Genomic DNA, 24,924 nt, shown 5'->3' with positions numbered 1-24,924 from the left:
TCTCTTCTGAAGATCTAAAACTTTCCCATAGCTTTGCTTTTTCTTTCCCTTTGTCTACCCTGAGTCCATGCAGTGCTGCTTGCCTGGTACCCCCACTCATGGTGAAGCCAGGCTACCCTAACAGTTCAAGAATTTGTTACCTAGGGATACAAAGGCCCAGAAACAAAACAGATAACCTCTTTTCCTCTTTTCTCAATACAAATTTATTTTGAAGGTGGAGAAAGAGAAAGTTCAAAATGTTTTTGTATCCTATTTTTTTAGGGGGGGAGGGGGTGACAAATTGCAAAGTTTTTGCCCATCCATGCAAATCTGTAGCATTCCCTAAGTCGGCCAAACAAAACCAACATTTACTCATCTCATGTCCATTAAAGAGACACCATTATCCCCTGCCAATGTGTAACAAGAACCACCCTTCCCAATAAAAACTTTATTTTACGCCAGCATTAAGACCAGCCTCACCCCAGTGGGATTTTGCTTTGCACTGTCTAGCACATTATAGACGTTGGAGTACGTGCGATACTGCTCAGAAGGAGCTGTCCATGTGGGCAGTAAAACAGTATGCCAAGTACATAGGTTATTTAAAAGTGGTCTTGAGAATGGGTGGCTCTGGTAGAGAGACGAACATTCACGAGACTCTCCCTAGTAGGCATGACGTTGTATTCTTGTAGTTTGATATAGTTTTTCTCTTGAAGATCTCTATTTAGAGGGCAGTTGGTGATGTGTGTTATTAATGGATTCTAGGTTGTTTTATCTACACAACTTCAATGAACATTTGTACATTTGGATAGGAGTGGAGATTGGGGCGTTGGGAGTAGGGGGGAAAGCTGATAAAACGCTGATGGTGGAATTGTCATATTGCTTTTGCTTTGTTAGTTATGAGACAAATGGTTGTATACCGAATTTGCTGATTGTTCTGTATGTTGGCTTTACTACATCATCAATAAAATTGTTTAAACATAAAAGTGGTCTTGATGCTGTGCCAGGAGATGGTGATCTTGGATAAATGCTTCATTAGCAGGCATTGTAGCCTTTTAAGACTTAACCTCAAAACAGAGCTCACGTTTACTATTAGGATTTCCAGGACATACTACAGAGGTTTTCAGTATGGGACACACTTCAGTCAAGTTGATACATAAAAAATTAAAATAATAACCACCCACAATACTGAAAATTATATTGCACCTGATTAATTTCTTCTTGTGTTGATTTTAAAGATTTAATTATTGTTTCTAGTTGTACTTTTCCTGCCTGGATGCTCTGTTCTAACTGAGTTTCTTCCTGCTGTAGCCTGTTTAGTTCCAGCTTTGCTCTGTTCAGTTCATCTTCCTGAGCTTTCACATCCGATTCCTGAGACTGGATCTCTGTTTTCAATGATGAAATCTATACAAAAAAACCAAAACAAATAAAACCCACTTTCTTGTCACTGTTTTATTTATTGGGATTTATTATGAAGGAATTCACCCAAGGCGGTGTACAGCAGGTACAGTTTATCATATAACTTACAATTTTATTAACAGCATAACAATAGTAGAATAACTAAGAATAAACATAAATACAATACTACTACTACTTATCATTTCTATAGTGCTACAATAAATGAGGTAAACTTGAAAACAACAAATTGAAACCTTAACAGCATTGGAATTCAAATAGAGATATAATACAATGTTAGCATAATACTAACGATACACCTAATAAGCATGTATTAGAACATTCAACTAACATAGATAGGATGCTAAAGATTTTCTGGTAAGGGAACCGCAGGTGCGGAGGACTCTGATCCACTACGTGTAGAGGAGCAAAACAGAGTAGTAATGAGACCAGCAAGAAACCTTCAGGAAGAACAGGACGACTGAGTTATGAAAGAAAAAACTTTTATTGATAGTGCCAGACACGGCACTGTGTTTCAGCCAGATGCCTGCTTCAGGGGTCTTTGTGTTCGAAATGTATCAACTGTAAATGAATGATACACTATGTATCCTGTTCAGCAGTGATCGCAGAATACCAGTGTTTCATCCTTGCCAAATACTGAGCGTCTTTTTCAAGACACCAGTGGTTTATACAACCAAGTTGTAGTCTGGTGATTTTATTATTCCAATCATCTTGTTCCCAATCTTTGGTTCTGCTTTCTTGTCTGTACTCTTAACTTTGTTTCCAGGGCCTCCTTTCCATTTGCAATTTCTTTTCTAACTTCCTGCCCTATGTCTGTTTGGTTCTTATCTTACACATTCAGCTGTCTTCAATTTCTCTGCCTCCTTCTCAAAACTATATTGTTTTCCCTCTCTCTTCCCTTCTACATATGTGCAGCCTGTCTCCCCTTTTCCTTTCCCTCCCACACATGTGCAGCCTGTCTCCCCTTTTCCTTTCCCTCCCACACATGTGCAGCCTGTCTTCCCTCCTACAAATGCAGCCTGTCTCCCCTCTTCTCTTACACATATGTGCAGCCTGTTTCTTATCTTCCCTTCCCTCCCACATGTGCAGCCTGTCTCCCCTTTTCCCTTCCCTCCCACACATGCAGCTGTCTCCCCTCTTCCCTTACACATATGTGCAGCCTGTTTCTCATCTTCCCTTCCCTCCACATGTGCAGCCTGTCTCCCCTTTTCCCTGCCCTCCCACGTGCAGCCTCTCCTTTTCCCTTCCCTCCCACGTGCAGCCTCTCCTTTTCCCTTCCCTCCCCCACATGCAGCTTGTCTCCCCTTTTCCCTTCAACACATGTGCAGCCTGTCTCCCTTTTTCCCTTCCCTCCCACACGTGCAACCTGTCTCCCCTTTTCCCTTCCCTCCCACACGTGCAGCTCGTCTCCCCTTTTCCCTTCCACATATATGCAGCCTGTCTCTCCTTTTCCCTTCCACATATATGCAGCCTGTCTCCCCCTTTCCCTTCCACATATGTGCAACCTGTCTACTCTTTTCCCTTCCCTCCCACATATGTGCAGCCTGGCTCCCCTTTTCCCTTCCCTCCCACATGTGCAGACTGTCTCCCTTCCCTCCCACATATCTGTAGCCTGTCTCCTCTCTGTTTCGGGTCTAATCTCCTCTCCTACCTTCCTCCACCCACTCCTCAGGCCTCTCTCTCCTCTCTGCTCTGATTCTATCAAACTTTATGTTGCCAGCAGCTTAGAACATGCCTTCCTCTGGCCATCCTGAGGCATTCCCTCTGCCTTATCCCTCCTGTACAGCAAAACGGAAGTCTCGTTAGAAGAAAGGACCCCGGGGCTGGCCAGAGGAAGGCCTGTTCTAATTCCTGACAGTAACCACAAAGTTTGAAGATTGCGACAGTGGGAGGGGAAGGAGGAAGAGATCATAGGCGTCATGCGATTTGCCTGGATATCTGGAGGGGATTCCCAGACTCCCCCGCAGCACACTTAGGGAGCAGTCGCAGCACACCGGTTGAAAAATGCTGCAACAGTGGAAATGGTCCTACACATAATGCTCTCACCATCTGGGTTTCCTCCTGGCACTTCTGCCGCACATCATTCAGCATGTCTTTGAGCTTGGCCTTCTGTTGGTCCATTTCATCAAGACGATCCTGAGCATCTTGTTTCTGGGCTTCTAGTTCTTGTAAACTGTTTGTTTCCCTGTCTAGATCATTTTGCAGTTCCTAGAAAGAAAGGCCAATGCATTATTAAGTTTGAGGGCTATTTCCAAAACTACTAATACTACTACTAATCATTTCTATAGTGCTACTAGATGTACGCAGCACTGTACACATTATATGCAGGAACTTTCTCTGTACCTAGAGGGCTCACAATTGAAGTTTTTGTACCTGGGGCAATGGAGGGTAAGTGACTTGCCCAAGGTCACAAGGAGCTACAGTGGGAATCGAACTCAGATTGCCAGGATCAATGCCCGCTGCACTAACCATTAGAGTACTCCTCAAAAACCAATTTAGGCACAAGGAAGAATTTCTTGTGCAAAATTAATCACAATTGAACAAGGGCGGTGCAACTGTATTAGGTATCCAAGCCAAACCTTCAACCTTGTACCCTCTTCTCCCAATTAAGTTTTAGGTCCCTTGCCCCCCCCCCCCCCCCCAATCAAAATGATCATCCCAACACCTCAGTTCCGAGAATAATAAAGGTAAATGGGCAATTTGAAACTGCCCACTCTTCCAGCTGTTGAGCTTGTGTGATGCTAATGTTTTGCTTTGACTACAGCTGCTCTTCGACGCTCTCCAGAAACTGCTGTCCTAGGCAAGCACCTAGTCCTGCCTAATGGTTGGGCAGGCCCTGAAGCTGAGCAGCTCATGCTAGTGATGGACAAAACAATAAATAAAACTCCATCACATTCTGACATAATGGGCAGCAGTTAGAGAGACTCTTACCTGCACTTCATTGGTTTTCTGTCTAATAGATTCTTCTTTCTCTCTGATGTCCTGTTCCAGTATATACTTTTCTCTGTAAAAGAACAGTAGTATGTAGCTGTTCTCTCAGGACATTACAGTTAAGGGAAAGGAGCAATATTCAAGTTCAAAACAGTATAAAGACATCAGAAATCAAAGGAACATAGCAAATGATAGCAGACAAAAACCACTATGGCCCATCCAGTCCCAGAAAGGTGGATAGGGTTGTATCTGCTGTTTTCTGCTTACCCCCTCTCCTCTTTGATTTTAGGGTTATAAGTGCCTCAATGGGCAGGTTTCACCCCCCCCCCCCCCCCAAATGCCTTAAATGGATTTTATATGCCTAATTCTAAACAAATGTGCTTTCTGAACTGCAAGCTACTAACCTGTATTAATATATTAAGGCATGTTATTTAGCATCCATGCCATTATTCTCAGTGGGGTCTATTAACTAAGCACATAACTTGCGTTAACACAGGTCAGTAAATGAAGCCCTATTACTCCCGTAATCAGACCAGACTTGGCTCACTAAGTTTTCCCTTTGGTTGATTGCTATCCATGCCCATAGCTAGCAGGATTCTCTGTGTTGTGCTTCTATGTGCTATATGAAGACAAAGTTTAAATATTACGTTATATGTTGTGTGTGTTTTGTTTAATATTTATGTTTTATGTATATTTTATTTAGGCTTTTATTGGAATCCACCTAGATGCAGGTAGACTAGAAATGCGCTAAATGGTTGATCAGGAGTCCATCGCCTAGCTCTGGGGTTTTTTGAAATGCCAGCCCACGACATTTAGATCCCTGGCATGCTCATCCTTGCATTTTGCAATTTAAAGGTGTTTCTAGAATAGTGTGCAGGTCTCTCTCTGAAGTACCTGTATCTTGAGCAACAATTCTAAATGCCCTTACGTTGTTTATGGTTTATTGTATGAGAATCCCTGTAATCCAAATGAATCTTAACATTAGCACACATCAACTAGAAATGTCAAAAATCATTCTGACTTTCTAGACATATGATATCATTATAGTACAAAGCAATATATTTATGTGGCATTACTCTTCCTGGCATACACAAAGTTCTTATGCCATTCTTTATAAAGTAATTTCAAAAATGTAACAATGTATTAATATAATATTGTCTTCATACTGGGATAACTGTCCATATAAAGCAACTCAAACTGCACAGTACAACCAAATGTGGTTATTATGATTTACTATTAATTAGGTATTCAAACTTACCTCTGCAATTGTGCAATTTCTTGGCTAATATCATCAAGTTCTTTCACCCCTGTAAATTCCCCTGACCCCACAGAACTTGAGCTATCCTATAGAAAGTAGAAATTTTTTTTATTAGAAGTCAGCATAAATAATGAAAATTAAAGTGCAATAAAAGAAATACTCTATGAAAAGATCAGACAGGCAAAAATGTGAAAGCCAAGCGAAGCCAAGCTGCTCTACTTGCAAATGAAAAAACAAAGAATATTTATTGATTATAGTTCTAGCCTGGGTTCAACTGCATACAAATATATACAGTGGGGGAAATAAGTATTTGATCCCTTGCTGATTTTGTAAGTTTGCCCACTGACAAAGACATGAGCAGCCCATAATTGAAGGGTAGGTTATTGGTAACAGTGAGAGATAGCACATCACAAATTAAATCCGGAAAATCACATTGTGGAAAGTATATGAATTTATTTGCATTCTGCAGAGGGAAATAAGTATTTGATCCCCCACCAACCAGTAAGAGATCTGGCCCCTACAGACCAGGTAGATGCTCCAAATCAACTCGTTACCTGCATGACAGACAGCTGTCGGCAATGGTCACCTGTATGAAAGACACCTGTCCACAGACTCAGTGAATCAGTCAGACTCTAACCTCTACAAAATGGCCAAGAGCAAGGAGCTGTCTAAGGATGTCAGGGACAAGATCATACACCTGCACAAGGCTGGAATGGGCTACAAAACCATCAGTAAGACGCTGGGCGAGAAGGAGACAACTGTTGGTGCCATAGTAAGAAAATGGAAGAAGTACAAAATGACTGTCAATCGACAAAGATCTGGGGCTCCACGCAAAATCTCACCTCGTGGGGTATCCTTGATCATGAGGAAGGTTAGAAATCAGCCTACAACTACAAGGGGGGAACTTGTCAATGATCTCAAGGCAGCTGGGACCACTGTCACCACGAAAACCATTGGTAACACATTACGACATAACGGATTGCAATCCTGCAGTGCCCGCAAGGTCCCCCTGCTCTGGAAGGCACATGTGACGGCCCGTCTGAAGTTTGCCAGTGAACACCTGGATGATGCCGAGAGTGATTGGGAGAAGGTGCTGTGGTCAGATGAGACAAAAATTGAGCTCTTTGGCATGAACTCAACTCGCCGTGTTTGGAGGAAGAGAAATGCTGCCTATGACCCAAAGAACACGGTCCCCACTGTCAAGCATGGAGGTGGAAATGTTATGTTTTGGGGGTGTTTCTCTGCTAAGGGCACAGGACTACTTCACCGCATCAATGGGAGAATGGATGGGGCCATGTACCGTACAATTCTGAGTGACAACCTCCTTCCCTCCGCCAGGGCCTTAAAAATGGGTCGTGGCTGGGTCTTCCAGCACGACAATGACCCAAAACATACAGCCAAGGCAACAAAGGAGTGGCTCAGGAAGAAGCACATTAGGGTCATGGAGTGGCCTAGCCAGTCACCAGACCTTAATCCCATTGAAAACTTATGGAGGGAGCTGAAGCTGCGAGTTGCCAAGCGACAGCCCAGAACTCTTAATGATTTAGAGATGATCTGCAAAGAGGAGTGGACCAAAATTCCTCCTGACATGTGTGCAAACCTCATCATCAACTACAGAAGACGTCTGACCGCTGTGCTTGCCAACAAGGGTTTTGCCACCAAGTATTAGGTCTTGTTTGCCAGAGGGATTAAATACTTATTTCCCTCTGCAGAATGCAAATAAATTCATATACTTTCCACAATGTGATTTTCCGGATTTAATTTGTGATGTGCTATCTCTCACTGTTACCAATAACCTACCCTTCAATTATGGGCTGCTCATGTCTTTGTCAGTGGGCAAACTTACAAAATCAGCAAGGGATCAAATACTTATTTCCCCCACTGTATCATGCATATTGTAAGGAAAATGAGGGGGGTAGGGGGGAAGACAGGGCTAGAGAAAGGAGTAGATCCTATTCCCTGGAGAAGTGGAGAAAGGAAAGAGACTATAACTCCCAGCAGTCCCCGAGATGAGCATGGCCTAGAATGCGGGACCACGTTTCCCAGCAGTCCCTGATTGAGGCATACCATCGCAGCAGGGACTTCCATTCCCACCAGCCCCCGGAGGATGTTGAGAGAAGGACAAGGGCGGGAAATTGGAAAAACCTGACACAGAGAACTAGCAGAGAACTAGGCTAAGGGAAGAGGTCCTGAATCTGCCCAAGCAAGGAAAGGAGGGGCAGCTGGGAGAAGGGTGTGGGGAGGAACCCATGGACTGACAAGGGCAGAAAAGGGATAGGAAAGAGAACAGGAGGGGCCGATGGATATCTCAACTCTGGCTAAACTCAAAGGTGAGATAAAGCAGCAGCTGGGGGCTTGGTATACAGGCTGGGTGAAAAAAGGTCAAGGGTGGTTATCTCCAAAGGAGACCTGAGAAGCAGGTTTTCCCTGGCGGATCAAAGGGAGAGTGGTGGCTGGGGGATAGTGCTGGCCAAGTTGGGTGGGATTTTGAACCCTTTTTGGGGAACTGCTTTACATGAACTGTTGGGATTTTGAACCCTTTTTGGGGTACATGAAATGTTGGGATTTTGAACCCTTTTTGAGGGATCTGCTTTACAGGAACTGTTGGGGTTTGAGAAATGTTTGGGATGAACTGCTTTACAGAAACTGCTAGAAGTCTGAACCTTGTTTTGCCTTGTTGAACTACTGGGGTTGCAGATTGGCTGGGGGGTACATAAACTGATATATGGACCCTGACTGAGTTGCTGAGTCATTATTTTGAGCTTGGAGGGGGTTGCTCAAGGGATCTGAAGGGGGGGGGGGTCCGTGGTTGGGTCAGCTAGGCCCAGCATGGTGGAGCTTTCTCCCTGAGACCCTTGGCATGAAGGACCCACAACTCCTATCAGTGCGGAGAGGGTCCTAGGAGAGTGGAGCAGTGAATGAGCTTCAGCTGGATTTCCTGAAGCAGTCCCTTGACCTCAGTGGGGGAGGAGGTGTTCCCTAGGCGATCCAGAGGGAGGAGCCTTTACAATATCCATTGCAAAGATCCTGAAAACCAGACTAGCCAGGTAATCCCAGAGAATGGTTTGAAATTTAAGTGAAAGCTGAACCAAGCTGCCATAAGAAGGGTTACAACAATGAAATGCAGAAGACTAAACTACACAGTAGTATGAGCCACTACAAGTGCAATATAAAATGGTGGTTCCACTAAATCAATATTCAGTTACCCATGGACCCCATCTCTGTTCAATGTGGATCTCTTGCAGGATACGAAAACGCAACTAGACCAATGGAGTTCTTTGCCTTTATCGTTGCTAGGGAAGATAAAACGTGTATCATATGGTGCTTTTCCCACATTGGTTATATGTTCTCCAGTCTTTGCCTCTTCTACTCCTACATCGTGATCTCTATGACCTATGCAAACATTTGGTGGTCTTTCTGAGGAGGGAGAAAGCCCAAACTTCAGTAGCGTTCTCTTTTAGGCTCTTGGGGCCAGGGAGGACTAGGGGTGCAGGATCTTACAGAAATACAAACTTGTCCTTTACATCATTTCCGGGACTGGCTTTTGAGTTTGTCTACCGATTTGGCTTTGGAGAGAGCATATTTTCACCCATGGCGTCTAAATTATCTTCTCCATGCTAACTTGGAACAGATTTCAGTTCAGTTTCACAGAAGAGTGCTATTGAGGCCGCTCTGGCACTTGTGGAGAGAATTCTCTCTGTGGCAGCAGGAGCCTTCTTGTAGCATCTTCCGCCCTATACGTGGCAATGCAGAGTTTTCCCCTGGGATGACTAATGGAGCTTTCCAGCATTGGGAGCTCAAGGGTATTTTCTTATTGGAGCATCTAGTTAAAGAGGATGGGTCCTTTTGTACTTTTCAGGATCTGCGGCAGCATTACAGTCTTGACCCGTCTGATACTTTGCCTATCTTCAAAATTTCTCATTATTTGTCTTCTTTGTCTAAACTTCATTTGGCATTGAGCTTTGGTGTTCACCTTCGATTTGGGCGAGGTGGCCGGACAGTGTAAGATCTGGGTAGGCCTGTTAGGGTTGTGAGTTTATTGGCAACCAGTTGCATGATTCCTCAGCTGGTCCATAGTACAGAACTGCAGGAAATTCATTTTCAGACTGTATGTAGAGTCTATTTTTCTCAAAAACAGGCTTTGCTTGTGGGTATTGTGGATACCCCCAACTGCCCACAATGTAACCGAGCAGAGAATTCCTTTTTTCATGGTCTATGGCGATGTCAGCTGATTAAGGTCCTTCGGGATGCTATTTTCTCTTTTATCCAAACTGTTCTGGACAGCCCTGTCTGGGTCACCCTGGCTCTGTCTAGTTCAGTCAAGACTCGGGGCACGAGATCATTCAGGGAAGAGATTTTTGTGGGTAAGTCCTGTATTCTAGGGAAGAAGTGTATTCTCAGCCACCGGTTGTAGTCCTTTCCACTGTCCATCTGGTATTGGAGTAATAGGCTACATAAACTTATATTTTGGGAATCTCAAGGGGACCATTTTTCACCCAAGCGACAAAAGAGGTTTCTTGAGGTGTGGGGAGCATATCTCCAACGGCTATCTTCTAGAGCTTGTAGCCAAGTCTTAAATAAGTTTTCCATGATTTAATAGGTGGTTCCTGTGCTTTGAGGACCTCGGGCAGGGGTGGGTGGTTCAGCTGGGGGCGGGTGAGAGCATAGTTTGGTGTGGGCTTGGCGTTCTAAGGACTAAGGTTCTGGACTCAGTTCCAGCAATGTATTGACCAAATTATGGGTTTGTTTGTAGGACTGGGGAGCGGGATTGCTAAGATTGACTACTGTATGCTTACTGTTGTATTGTTATTAAGCCTCAATAAAAAGATTTCAACATAAAATGGTGGCACCGTGGCATGAAGACACAAAAGGATGTCCAAGGATCTCTAAAAATGAAACTCAAATAAGTGTTTAAAGCAGCAGTGTCTTCTACTCAAACACGTAAGTTTTATTTAAGGGAATGGAGTTAGGAGATGGGGCCCAACAATTCCTTCCTGCTCTTTTGGATTTCCAGTTCAATCAGAACTAGGGTTAGGAACTAGCACCATAAGCTTTCCTGCTTCCATAAACTTGAAGAATTTTCAATTGTAGTGACTTGGCAATAAAACTTTCTAATTAATGAAAAGGGAGCATTTATATTTGGAATAATATTTGAGACGTGCATACAGCATATACAGAGGGTACAGCTTTCTATTTGAAACTCCTGCTTAACAGGGGCAGTTTTGTCAGCGAAGTCCAAACTAAAAGGAAGTGAACATACTTTGGGGGCAGTCCACTCCTTGCTTCCTTCAGCCAAGAAATCACAATTTTTGCCAGCATCTTATATACCCATGCTATATCCACACATAAACTTTGGGACATACTTACTAAAACACGGATATTTGCATTATGATAGCACATTTAGCTTGTTATTCAGAGTAGTCAATACACCTTCTAGTGAATGGCACAGTAGAGTACTACAGTGCTAACCCTTTTAACTACACGCTTCTGGAAGTGTAGCAATGTTTCATATCATTAGTGGCATTGACAGATGGTTTAACAGAACGAAAACCACATTACATGAAAATTAGCTGATTAATATAATTTTGAGGTTGAATCAGCTTATTTAAAATACAATGTAAAATTCCATATTATTGGAAAAAAACAAAAACCCCTTTATCAGTTACATAAAAACACGTGAATTTTGCCTTAATGCAAGCTCAGCACTAAATACAGGTATTTGGTAAATAAACCCCTTAATAGCTTTTGCTATATAAACACCGCAGTGAACTTGCAAAACTCAAACTTTCTTTCTGAAGCATATAAGCACATGCATGAGACTACAATGGTACAGGGCAATCATAACAGAAGTACTAACAACCACGGTGAGGAATGCTGTTCAGCACAGAGTAATTTTATGTGAACAGATGTTTGAGAGGTTCAAGTCGGGTAAAAAAAAATCGCTGCTTGAAGTCGCTTAAGTTCAGTTAAATGTTATTCTTGAATGCTAAATTTTGAAATGAATTTGAAAGACGATTAGTAAGGAGAACATAGAAAAGTTTGAAAAAAAATTGGAAAAAATGTTACAATACATGAGATATATGGGTAGATCAACGACGATGTGAACAGCACCATGATAACATTGAGATGGTATTCCCGGATGGAGTATGTTTCAAAAACTCTGAAGATCCCTGTTTATAAACAGATTAATGTGTTGCCAATGATATAATATTACTGCTTCACTGTGGGAGTAATTACTATCTATGAATGAAATAAATTTGATAGTGTTTGGGATACTACAAAAGTTTATATAAAGGGAATCCCCACACTAAGAATTAGTTATTGTTTATTTTGTACTTGATATACATTATACTGCAAGCTGTAACCTGCCTTATTGCAATACATTTCCCATAAACAGGAACAACTAACTGTGAGACAGCCACATGGCTGCAAACTGTTTCACTTAAATTTGTTTTAATCTGCGAGATCTTCAGCACTTTGTGATGTCATAAAGCACTGTTAAAGCTGCCTTATGATTTGGTTAGTCCAGTACTGAGATGCATGAACCTTTTAGCCACACACGAGGGTGAGGTCACACATTAATAGAGCCAGCCAATGTGGATTTCTTAGCATAGAAACCTCTAGAAAGATGTTTGCGCCTGTGGAGGTATTCCTACTTACTATACCTCACCAACTGTAATAAATCCCATCAGTTACATTTTTTCCACAATTTGAAGCAAGACTATGCAGTGCATTCCCTTCGTCAGTTCAATTTTTGAGAGAAAATTAGTCATCTTCCCTCGCTGAATTTGACTTTATTAATATCTGTTTTGCCATGTCGGGCAAATATATTCATTATATGCGAGCTTCTCATGAAGTGGAGGAGTGGCCTAGTGGTTAGGGTGGTAGACTTTGGTCCTGGGGAACTGAGTTCGATTCCCACTTCAGGCACAGGCAGCTCCTTGTGACTCTGGGCAAGTCACTTAACCCTCCATTGCCCCATGTAAGCCGCATTGAGCCTGCCATGAGTGGGAAAGCGCGGAGTACAAATGTAAAAAAAAAAGAAAAAAAAATGAAGTGAGCAATTGCCCAGTTTGTGCCAGGTATCACCTCAGGTGAAAACAGAATTAAAACTCAAGAGATTTCTTCTTTAAAAAAAAAAAAAAAGATAAACTGCCTAAGAAAACTAAGACAAAATAAAATCAAAGCAACTGTGAATTGCAAGACAGATGTCAGTGATCAAACATAAGTAAATAAGCATTGCCATACTGGGATAGACCGAGACCCGTCAAGCCCAATATCCCATTTTGAACGTTGGTCGATTCAGGTCACAAGTACCTAGGAAGTTCTCAAAAGAGTAAAAAACAGATTTCATACTGCTTATCTCAGGAACAAGCAGTGGATTTTCCCAAGTCTACTTTAATAATGGTTTACGGAATCCAAACCTTTTTAAACACTGCTATGCTAACTGTTTTTACCAGTCTCTGGCACCAAATTCCAGAGTTTACACATTGAGTGAAGAAATATTTTCTCCGATTTGCCCTTAATGTTCTACATAGTAGCTTCATTGCGTGCCCCCTAGCACTTGTAATTTTAGTAAATAAGAGATTCACATCTACCCTTTCTACTCCACTCAGGATTTTATAGACCTCTATCATATCTCCCTTCAGCCTTCACTTCTCCAAGCTGAAGAGCCCTAGCCTCTTTAGCTTTTCCTCAAAGGGAAGACATCCTATCCTCTATCATTTTCGCTGACCTTCTCTGTGCCTTTTCTAATACCAGTATATCTTTTTTGAGATGAGGTAACCAGAATTGTGCACAGTATTTGAGATGCGGTTACATGGAGTGGTACAGATACAACATGGAGTGATACAGATCTCCATTCCTTTCTTAATTCCTAACAGCTGCTGCTGCACATTGAGCAGAAGGTTTCAACATATCGATGATGAAACCTAAATTCTTTTTCTGAGCAATTACATCAAACATATGAATACATTAAAATGAAGCAAATACCTACAGAAGGTGATCTCTCCACAGAAGAAATGAGAGTCAAATAAACGAACAGTGGATCTAAAAAAGAAGTCCTCTCACAAATGGTGTTTCCTAAACAAGGTCTTTATTCACATCAAATTGTTTTTATTGATTTGATGTGAATAAAGACCTTGTTTAGGAAACACCATTTGTGAGAGGAATTCTTTTTTGGACCCACTGTTCGTACATTAAAATGAAAGCATATAAAAAGTGGTGGGTTGCCAAAAAGTCCAAGTGTGCCACCACATACATTGTCCATCACACCACATATACACAACATGTTTCAGCACACTTGCTTGCTTCAGGGGCTTATTTTCAAAACTTTGGTGTAACAATGGCATCAGGGCAAAGCACCAATATCTACAGGACCAACCAAAGACACAGATGCCATGCATAACACAGTCCCCAGCACAGCCTAATATAACTAAGAATAAATCAAAATCCAGGGGAAAAAACAGCATGAAGACCAAGAAAACTGACAGAGACAGCGCAACTAATAAGTTGCTTCCTCCTGTGAATCCATCTGATGACCTGGTGCCTGTGAACCCAGTCTCTCCTCTCTCTGCCTCATTGATGCATCAACCCAATGAGCATTATGGGCAGTGCACATCATCAGTGCAGACTCACACTAAGCCACCTAAGTACTAAAGTCTGGATTATCACAGCACTAACAGTCCCTCTTGCATGATATCAGTGGTACCATAGGCCAATTGAATTTCGGTTATGGAGCTGAAACGGGCCCAAAATCCTTTTTCTGCCTGGTTTCAGTTTCAGCCAAAAGGCTACAGCCACGGTTTCAGTTCAGTGGAAGCCAAAAATTTGTGCTTTGTCCTGTTTATCTCTCCCTCTCACCTCCCATCTGAAGAGGAGTTGCCTTTCCCCCCTGCCCACCAGTAGGGGCCTACCTCAGTCTTATCTTACAATCTCTGGCATTCCATGGGTGTAGTCAGGGCAGAAGCGTTCTCCCGTCGCTGCTGCCTATGCTGGCTCTGCTCTCAAAACGGCTGTCATTACCTCTAGTGGCAATCTTGGACACTGCCGCAAGAGGTTACAGCAGCCATTTTGAGAGTAGAGCTGACATGGGTAAGAGCGACTGGGGATAATTCCTGCCCTGACTACACCACTAGACCACCAGGGATTGTAAGGTAGTCTGGTGGGGGAGGCTACTCTTTGCATTCTTTGTTTTGTGTGCGTGTAATGCAATTGTAAGTAAAGCAGTTATGATCTTGCATAGCAGTTTTATGGTAAATAGTGTGCTCCAAAATAAATGCTTTTGATACAAACGTTTAGCAGAAACTTAAGCCTGTAAATTTGGATAAACTCCTTATGAATTAGCCTCTCTGTGGAGACATGACATCAGCTGTCACTCCACCTTTTTCTTTTCCTGATTTGGATACTATTTGGCTGATCCTAAAGAATTTCCAGGCTCTGTTGGGTATGATGAAGATGCAGCATTTTAATGAAACTTGTGGCGTGCAGAAGCTAGATTCTATGAGAGAGGAATTTGTAGTGATTGTTTTCAAACACAAGTACTGGTTAGCTTATAGTGTTAGCAGGGACATGATATTACAATGAAATTATGTTTATATATTTTAAGAAATGTATTGCTCTTTATTGTAGATTTTCAGAGCATATAGTCCTCACATTCAATAATATCAATGTGCTTTTTAATTCTGGATTGTGCATCAGGCTGGTATCATGGCCGTAGTGTTTAGACCAGTGTCTGGGCTCCTTTACTGTATTTTAGTAAGAATTTATTTATTTGTTGCATTTGTATCCCACATTTTCCCACCCATTTACAGGCTCAATGTGGCTTACAATAATCCATCATGGCGAGAGCCATTCAAGAGTAAAGAAACAATTGGGTTTCTACATCATGCTTGTTCTTTAATTAAATACAAAATGGGAAACATTGCAATGCTACTTTTTCTTGTTACTGCCAGTAGTCATGATTTTTATTTATTTTTTTTACACATTCTCACAAAGGTCCTGCCTCAGAGGATATTTAACTACATCTGCACTAACTTGGGAACCTAAACATGCCAGACTTGTTGAGAAGTACCATAGTCTTACCGTGACTCTGCCGACCCGCGTTGGCAGTGCCAGCACAGTGCTGATTTCTGGAGTCAGGTCACGCTGCTGTGACAGGAGGAACTCGTTGCAAGCTCGGGGCTGCCTGACCCTCCAGCACCCTCGACATCATTTGTTCCTCCGGGACAGGAGATTTAATTCCACCAGACTTTCTCCTAGACGCTCTTACCTGCTGTGTGCGGGTCCTGAGACGCCTTTCCTGCTGCTTAAGAGAAAGGGTTCCTGCCTTGCCCTTGCATCGTTTGCAAGTGGGTTCCCGCGCAGCCGTCTGCTGCTCGTGTGAGTGGGTTCCTGCGAAGCCGTCTGCTGCTCGTGTGAGAGGGTTCCTGCGCAGCTGTTTGCTGCTTGTGTGAGTAGGTTCCCGTGCAGCTGTCTGCTGCTTGTGTGAGTTCCAGCGCAGCCGTCTGCTGCTTGTTTTGAGTGGGTTTCCCTTTTTTTTTTTTGCTTTGCCTTGTGTGAGTAGGTTCCAGTATTTGCCTTATTGCTTGTGTGAATGGGTTTCAGCCTTGTTTGCTTTGCCTCGTGTGCGTGGGTTCCTGTGCAGTTGTCCGCTGCTTGTGTGAGTTCCTGTGCAGTTGTCCGCTGCTTGAGTGAGTTCCTGTGCAGTTGTCCGCTGCTTGTGTAAGTGGGCTCCAGCCTTGTTTTGCCTTGCTTGTATGTTTGGATTTCTGTGCCGCTGTCCGCTGCTTGTGTGAGTAGGTTTCAGCCTTGTTTCACCTTGCTATTGTCTGTGTAGCTTCCAGGGCAGGATCTTGCTGCTCATGTGTGCGGGTTCCAGTACTTAGCCTTGCTTCCTATGTGCACGGGTTCCAGTTCGGCCTTTCGGCCCATCTGAGCGGGCTCCCGTTCTGTTTGATTTTCTATGTGCATGGGTTCCAGACCAGTTCGGCCTTGTGGCCCATGCATGTGGGCTTCTGTTCTGTTTGACTTTCTATGTGCATGGGTTCCAGCTTGGCTTTGTGGCCCATGTTCTGTTTGACTTCCTTGTGTCCTCGTGTTCCAGTTCCAGTGTTGCTACCTGTGGGATTAGATCCTATTGCCCTCTGGGCTTTGTCTTTGCCTGGCTGCCTGCAGCCGCCTCTTGTCTGCCTGTGAGGATTCAGTCTTTCATAGGCCTGCCTTACGTACTAAGGGCTTACTACCCAGAAAAATAGCAGAAATCTTTGATAAAACGACTCTCCCAGTCGTCAGCCTGTGCTTGCAGTTCCTGGGACTGGAGGCCTCCTGTGGGTTTAGCAGAGAGCTACCAACTGCAAGCTCTGACAATCCCCAGTGGGCCTTATCAGTTCACATTCACACAACCAAACTTTAGTTTCAGTTTCGGTCGAAACCAGGTAAGTTTCGGCAGCAGTTTCAGCAGAAAGTGGTTAGACAGTTTCGGCTGAAACAGTTTTGGTTGGCCTCTAAACAGGGGAAGCCCACAGAGTTTATCTGTACATTTAGTTCTAGTTATGACACCCAATATCTTCAGACTAGACTAAAATTTAAAATATGGAAAACTAAGTTTTAATATATTATCATTCCAGATATCACTTGGCTAGCCCAATAGCAAAAATTTTGTCTTTTCTCTGTTCAGTTTTAAAGAGTGATCTTAGATCCAATTTTCTAGAAGACTTAGACAATTTGTAATCCTAGTGGAAGTTTCATCTGGAGTTGACAATACAGGAAGAAACACTGCAATATCTGCCTAAATAAAGGTCTTATAACCTGCATTAGTTAATTTGTCACCCAGAGAATGCATCAGTAAATTGATCAGCGTGGGTGAAAGAGGTGAGCCCCAAGGCACCTCTCAGCCAGGACACCACTGGGAGGAGTGGCCTAGTGGTTAGGGTGGTGGACTTTGGTCCTGGGGAACTGAGGAACTGAGTTCGATTCCCACTTCAGGCACAGGCAGCTCCTTGTGACTCTGGTCAAGTCACTTAACCCTCCATTGCCCCATGTAAGCCGCATTGAGCCTGCCATGAGTGGGAAAGCGCGGGGTACAAATGTAACAAAAAAAAATACTCCATGAAACTTCACCTTATATGATCTTAAAGTCAAAAAAATCCACAGAGCCAGTCTGAGACCCTTCCTGAGAGCCCAATCTCACTCAGTTGAGTCTTCCATCTGCACTATCTGAACTGCTCAACATCTTCTTAAGAATACCATCTTCCAAGTGAGAATTTTCAATCACCCTTCTGCCCAGAGATCCAGGGCCCTACTATCCTCCATACACACAGATTCTGAATAAGGATTTACTTTGCACTCATCCAAAATTCTCACCCAAAGTAGTACTTGACTTTCACATAAATCAGCCTATAATCCTACCAGCTTTCTACCCTACCCTGCATGTTAACAAGGGTGACCACTGTATGCTTAACCTGGACTGCAAAAGGATATTCCAGTGTTATCTAGAGAGACCAGCTTCTACCAACAGGCTGTCTCAGTGCACTCCGCTCCATGGATAAATTCTTCTTATCTGTTCCCTTCTCCACTACTGCCAACTCCAGACTTCGCGCCTTCTGTCTCGCTGCACCCTACGCCTGGAATAAACTTCCTGAGCCCCTACGTCTTGCCCCATCCTTGGCCACCTTTAAATCTAGACTGAAAGCCCACCTCTTTAACATTGCTTTTGACTCGTAATCACTTGTAACCACTCGCCTCCACCTACCCTCCTCTCCTCCTTCCTGTACACATTAATTGATTTGATTACTTTATTTTTTGTCTATTAGATTGTAAGCTCTTTGAGCAGGGACTGTCTTTCTTCTATGTTTGTGCAGCGCTGCGTACGCCTTGTAGCGCTATAGAAATGCTAAATAGTAGTAGTAGTACAACACGAATCATCATCATCAAGCTCCAGTCACAAAACAAACTTTATCTACTTGGATTTCAGACTGCATAACCTGCTGCTATAAAGAAGCAAGCCTTTAGCCAGATAAAATTACAGCACACGGTCTTTGTTCAATGGCTACAACAAAAGCTCATTTGCAGCAAGCCTCAACACAAGACACATGTAAAGCAGCGACCTGGTCCACAATTCATACATTTGTCAAACATTACTGTCTGGATCTGCCAAGTAATTCAGATGCAATTTTTGCACAAGTGGTGTTAACCTCCTTTCCTTGAGATGCTTCAACTCTCCACCATCAATACTTTGAACTAAAAGACTAACTATATGTGATAAGTCCAGTTAAAGATATTTTATGCAACCAGAGCTTTGGAGTCTCCACTGTTGCGGAAATTTTGCAAAATGACAACTTCTTATTTAAATCAAAATACTTTACCCCCTAGTCCATCAGCAGACACTTTAGCTACTTATTTATTTTTTAGAAAAAATTGAGAGAAATACTATTTCACCTGAGCTCAATTCTACTGTTGATTTTCAAAATCAATCTAATATTGCTGTACGTCCTGCTGACAGATTTTTGGACTGACATTGCCCCTCTTACATCTCATAAAGGTAAAGGAGAAATTAGGACTTACCTTATAATTTTCTTTCCATTAGTTCTTCACACTATTCCAGGATGAGTGGTAGTTATGTCCATCGACCAGCAGGTGGAGATAAAAAATACAGAACTGAACACCACTGCACAGCTCCCTGCTAGCAGCTCAGCTCCTCAGTATCAGTCCTCAAGCAAGGAAGAAGAACCCCCAATCAGGAGCATAGTCAGCAACCAACACATCCAGCCCCAAGAAGCATTCAAAGACAAGGCCCCTGGAAAACAGGATACAAGACAGTGCATAGAGCCACCAATGAGGGTGTCCAACCATGGGAGGGCTCATGGAACAGTGTGAAGAACTAATGGAAAGAAAATTATCAGGTAAGTCCTAATTTTTCCTTCCATTACGTTCAATCCCACTATTCAAGAACGTGTGGGATGTTCAAAAGCTATCCCCACGAGGGTGGGAAGCTGAACCTGCCACACACAGAACCAACGTCCCAAATGCACCCGATGCCTGCGTGGCCCCCGCTATACCATCATGCTTACTGAAGGCAAGCAGAGAAGCCCACGCCTCTGCCCTACAAAAATCCATCGGAGAAGACAACGAAGCCTCTGCCCAAGATAGACACACGCCCAGGATTGTGTGCCTTCCAACCCGAGAATAGCCTCCCAGAATACAGGCCGAGACCACGGCCACCTTCACCCACCAGGCAAAGGAAGTCTTGGATGCCAAGAGACCCAACTGCTGTTTACCAAACTGCCCAAAAGGTCTACACGAAAGGCAGAAGATATCGAGAGCCTCGAAAAATGCAAGAGAGCCCTGCGAGAGGTATATAGCCGACTACATAAAAACCAACAAGCACTCGGGCAAGAAGGACAAAACTGCCCAAAACAAGACCCCCGCCTCAAGCACCCCAATAGCACCGAGTTCTACGCGAGATCTGTCAGGATCATCTAACATAAAATTCCATTCGGAAAAGGCATTTGAAGGGCAGCGTAAGCGACCCACACCTCTCTGAAAACTAATCACAACCATATGAGCCGCTAAAGCTCTGCCAACAACCCTGTAAGCAAGCCAGGGCTGCCACTGAAACCCACAAGGATCCCAGCGCTAGCCCTCGATACTCCCTCCTGCAAAAATACCAGGAAATGGCCCAGGGAGGAAGCAAATAACTGGCCGGCGCCAAGGAAGAAGAGCCTGCAGCAGAGAAGCCACGACTGAATCTACTAATCCTTCCTCAGCAGAGCCCTCTCAAGGGCCAGGCCGAAAGACCAAAGGGAGAAGAATCCTCCATGACCACCAGGCCCTGACAGAAGAAACCTTGAAACTGAGGTAATCGCAGTAGCTCCACAACTAGGAGCTTCATGAGATCTGCATAACACTGGAGCCATGTACAGGCTGGAGAACAGGGGAACTGTATCCCATAGGACTACCACTCTCCCCCACTCCCGGCCTAACTTCGGCAGGGGGGAAAGCGTATGGGAGTCCCTCGCTCAGACACAAACACAGCAGGGCATCTAGACCCATCTTCCCTGCGATGGCTGAAGAACCGAGGAACCGTGACATAGGAATAGGCCAAGAGAACTAAGCCCCATCAACAAATCACAAGCTGTAACGGCTGACCAACAGCTCCCACTTGCTGGAAGTCGGAGCGTGCCTGCTAAGAAGGTCGGTCCCCATGTGAGGAATCCCTCAAACAGTTGAAAGGCACAACAGGCGTCTTTGCCACGGCCAAAAACCAACTGGGCTCCCATGCCAGCCAAGTGCTAGGAGTCCCCCCCCCCTAACTAGTAGAAGAGGCCAGAGCCATAGCAATGTCCAAAAAGGCCCACACCAAAGCATTCCCAACAATGGGGCAAAAGCCTCCAGAGCTTAGAACACCACTCACAGCTCCAGAGGAAAGAGGCCAATGTGCCTCTACTGGAGACCAAGAGTCTTGTGCCAGGGGACCCCAGCCCAAGAAACTGTCCTCCATAAACCCCACTTCCCAAGGCAGGAGCGGGGACGGCCTCCCTAGGGCCAAGGACTGGGGAAGCCGCAACCACCTCAGCTCTGTCTGACCGCCAGGGGCAAGGAAGCTGAAAGCTGTAACCCTCTGAAACTGGAGACCAGTGGCTGAACAGGGCCCTATGAATTTGCCGCATCAGAGTGTAAGGTACCACTTCCAGGGCCGCTGACACAGAACTGAGGACCTGCACGAAATCCCAGGCTGGAAGCTGGGAACGAAGCAGGAGCAAAGAGTCCCATGCGGTAAGAAAGTGCCGCCCTCGTAAGAAACACTCAAGCTTACAGGGAAACCAAAAGACCACCTAAACCAGAAAGGAAAACAAAACAGGAGGCGAACCATTGTTGAAGGGGCCTCCACACAGGCTTGACAAGAGGGGGCCCGGACTAGCCAGCTGTGCAAGAGGACCCAGACTAGCCAGCTATCCAAATGCAAGAGGAAACGAAACCTCCATCTCAACAGAAAAACTGCTATGCGCACGACCTAGGAAAAAGGTTCCCGGGCCCGAGGGGAGGACAAAAGGCCGGGACCGGAACTGAAAAAGGACTGCAGAAGCAGCTTGCAGAGGGGAAGGTAATTACACCTTCCTGGTCTCAAGAGCAGAGAGAACTCTCGCTCTGAACGGATGGGAGCACACCTTGGGGTCACCATCCGAAAACAAACACCGGTGGGCCCCTTGAGATCCAGATTGGATTGCACTGCTCCCGTCTTCCTGGGAACTCCAAAATAGGAGGGGAACCGACCAGACCGCACTCAGCGGGAGGGACGGGAACAATGGCCCGAAGTGCCAGAAGCACCTCAACCGAGCTTCTGCCCTGAGCTGCCAGAACCCCCCCCCCCCCCCCCCCCCCACCACCACCACCCGACAATGAGACTGTAAGAAGACAGGAGCTACCAGCTGGGAGAACTCCAACTGGAAGCCATCACCCAGAATAACCAGCGCCAGAGCTGCAGAAAAGGTAGACCACAAGTCCCGAAAGGCCTGAAGCGGCCCCCTGTAGGGCCGGATGGACCAGCAGGCCTGGCTACATTGGGATTGCCGGGAAACAGCAGCCATGCACTCTGAGTGCCCTGCCAACTCTCCGTCCCCGGCAGAAAGATTGCCGAGCCCGAGACTGAGCCCTCTGGTCAAAGCTCTGACGATCAGACCTACACAGGGAGTCGTAATGAAACAGGGTACCTGCCGAGTCCGCAAGGCGAGCAGAGGGACAAGGAGCGTCTTCTGGAAGATGCTGGGGCCCGTTCACCCAGCTCCTGAACCAAATTGCTGGGGCCATTCCCAAAGAGAAATGTGCCTCAAAGGGGTAACCCAACCACGTAGGCCTTGGAAGTGGCAACTGCCACCCACGCCCGAAGCCAGAACTGATGCCTCGCGGAGAGCATCAATGACATGCCTGTGGCTGAACCACTAAGAATGACATACACAGTGGTCATCAGACAGGCTAAGCCCGCCTCCATCCAGGACTGAACATCTGAACTTAGCTTAGCACATGGTTTCAAGTTAAATAAGTATAAAACTAAAGTCTTATGGTTCAACCATTTAGATTCCCTTGTTGCAACCGATTTGATTCTAGCAAATAATTTGACACTGAAAGTAGACAAAGTTCCAAGAGTTATCGGGGTGCTTTTATCGGGGTCGTTCAGACCACTTTTTTCTAAGCTGCATCAATTTAGAAATACTCACTTTGTTTGTGGAAAAGCATTTTTCTATTTTAGCTCAGTCTGTAGTTCTATCTTACCTAGATTATTGCAATGGATTAAAAAAAAGATCGGATCACGACACATCTTGCTTGTTGAGCCTGCATTGGCTGCCAGTTAAGGCTTGTATTTCTTATAAATTAGCCTGCTGGGTCTATAAACCTTTTAAAGGATGCTGCCCAGAATATATAACTAAATTATTTCCATTTCCTGCTTCACCTTTGTTTTCTTGCTTCACCTTCTTCATTTTCCTTCTCGGTTAAGAATGAAATATAGAAAATTCTTTACAGTTCTCTTTTATATATCAGGTGATCAAGAACTGGAATTCATTGCCCTTAGGGATTAAAACTACGCCCACTTATTTGACTTTTCAAAAAAAGCTAAAAACTTACCTTTTTTCTGAGTTTTATCGATTTTCTTTCTAATACTGAGATTGTTTCTTTTTCTATTGTTTGTAATCCACTTTGAACCAATTTCATTAGGAGATGGTGGACTATAAATACCATGTCGTCATCATCATCGTTATATTATGAACTGATGGGATTTGTTACATTTGGTGAGGACCAGTAAGAGGGAATACATGTGCTTATTGAGAAATCTTTCTAGAGGTTTCTGTGCTAAGGGATCCACTCCAGTTGGATCCGTCAACATGTGATGCCACCCACTCACATGGCTGAAAGATCCTGTTGTCCACAGAGAACACCTATTACAGGTATGCAACTCTTGTTTTCCTAGCTTTTATGTGTAACTAGGATAACCCAGAACAAAAAGAACCAATGGGCTTCAAGATTTTCTGAGCACATTTTATGATTAAAATTTGGAATTTTCTGTGGGTAAATGGGTGTCTACTTGCAAAGAATGATTCTTTAAAAACATAGGGGGAAGGGAAGAAGGGTTGAAAATGTCCTCCCTATTTTCAAAATATTGAGCTAGTCTTGTTAAACACTGAACTATTTCTTAATATTAATATTGTATGTTAATATTGCCTTAATTGTATTTTAAAATGACAAAAAAATTTCAAGAAAAAAGTTAAAATGAAAACAACCCCCCTCCCATTGTACTATTTTAATGAGGACAGTATTCTAAGCAGCTGTACAGGTCCTAAATGGAAACTAGAGTCTCTGCAGATTGTGATGCCACTGAGGCAGTGGTGTGCTGGAGCCGGCTTGCACCGGCTCGCAAGAGCCAGTTGTTAAATTTTTTAAGATCTTGCAAGCCGGTTGTTCTGCAGGACGAGCCGGCTCCAGTAAACGAGGTAAGCATGGCAGGAGGGCGCCACAAGCCATGCTTACCCCGTTTACCTCACCTCCCACCACTGCCCTCGTTTGCCTGCACCGCCCTGGGGGGGGGGGGGGGGGCTTGAAATCGTTTTTATTACCTCCGTCGAAGCGGCCATGTCATTAAAAGCCCTGCCCGTCTCTAGCCTTCCCTTCGTGAGTTCATTCCCTCAGAGTCCCACCTTCTGACATAATTTCCTCTTTCCGTGAGGGCGGGACTCTGAGGGAACGAACTCATGAAGGGAAGGCTAGAGATGGGCTGGGCTTTCAATGACGCGGCCGCTTCGACGGAGGTAATAAAAAAAGATTTAAACCAACTGTGGCAGGAAGAAAAAGGGGGATGTTGGGGGGAGAAGAGGGCGGGTAGGTGGATATGAATGGGAGGGGAGGATGGGGGCAAAGGAGAATCGCTGGAAATGGATGGGAGCGGGAGGGGAGGGCGGGGAGAGAAGAGAATCGCTGGGTATGGATGGCTGGAGGGGGGGCAGGGGAGAGAAGAGAACTCGCTGGGTATGGATGGCTGGAGGGGGGGCAGTGGAGAGAAGAGAACTCGCTGAGTATGGATGGCTGGAGGGGGGCAGGGGAGAGAAGAGAACTCGCTGGGTATGGATGGCTGGGGGGGGGGCAGTGGAGAGAAGAGAACTCGCTGAGTATGGATGGCTGGAGGGGGGCAGGGGAGAGAAGACGCTGGGTATGGATGGCTGGGGGGGCAGGGGGGAGAAGAGAACTCGCTGGGTATGGATGGCTAGAGGGGGGGGCAGGGGGGAGAAGAGAACTTGCTGGGTATGGATGGCTGGAGGGGAGGGCAGGGGAGAGAAAAGAACTCACTGGGTAAGGAT

At 44.6% G+C, this 24,924-nt stretch overlaps 1 protein-coding gene across 4 annotated transcripts in view; it reads right to left on the bottom strand.

Moving 5' to 3' along the window:
• The window catches only part of EPS15L1 (epidermal growth factor receptor pathway substrate 15 like 1), a 425,390-nt gene that overhangs the window by 199,614 nt on the left and 200,852 nt on the right, over positions 1–24,924 (bottom strand). For all 4 annotated transcript variants that reach the window (XM_030218157.1, XM_030218156.1, XM_030218158.1 and 1 more), the window contains 4 exons: positions 5,582–5,667; positions 4,324–4,396; positions 3,439–3,600; positions 1,183–1,380 (listed from right to left, as the gene is read on the bottom strand). In XM_030218157.1, coding sequence (XP_030074017.1) covers positions 1,183–1,380; positions 3,439–3,600; positions 4,324–4,396; positions 5,582–5,667 — 519 coding nt within the window. The remainder of the gene's footprint in view (positions 1–1,182; positions 1,381–3,438; positions 3,601–4,323; positions 4,397–5,581; positions 5,668–24,924) is intronic.

The sequence above is a fragment of the Microcaecilia unicolor genome, chromosome 11, assembly GCF_901765095.1.
Source record: "Microcaecilia unicolor chromosome 11, aMicUni1.1, whole genome shotgun sequence".
NCBI lineage: Eukaryota > Metazoa > Chordata > Amphibia > Gymnophiona > Siphonopidae > Microcaecilia > Microcaecilia unicolor.
This window is presented reverse-complemented; position numbering and strand designations above follow the sequence as displayed.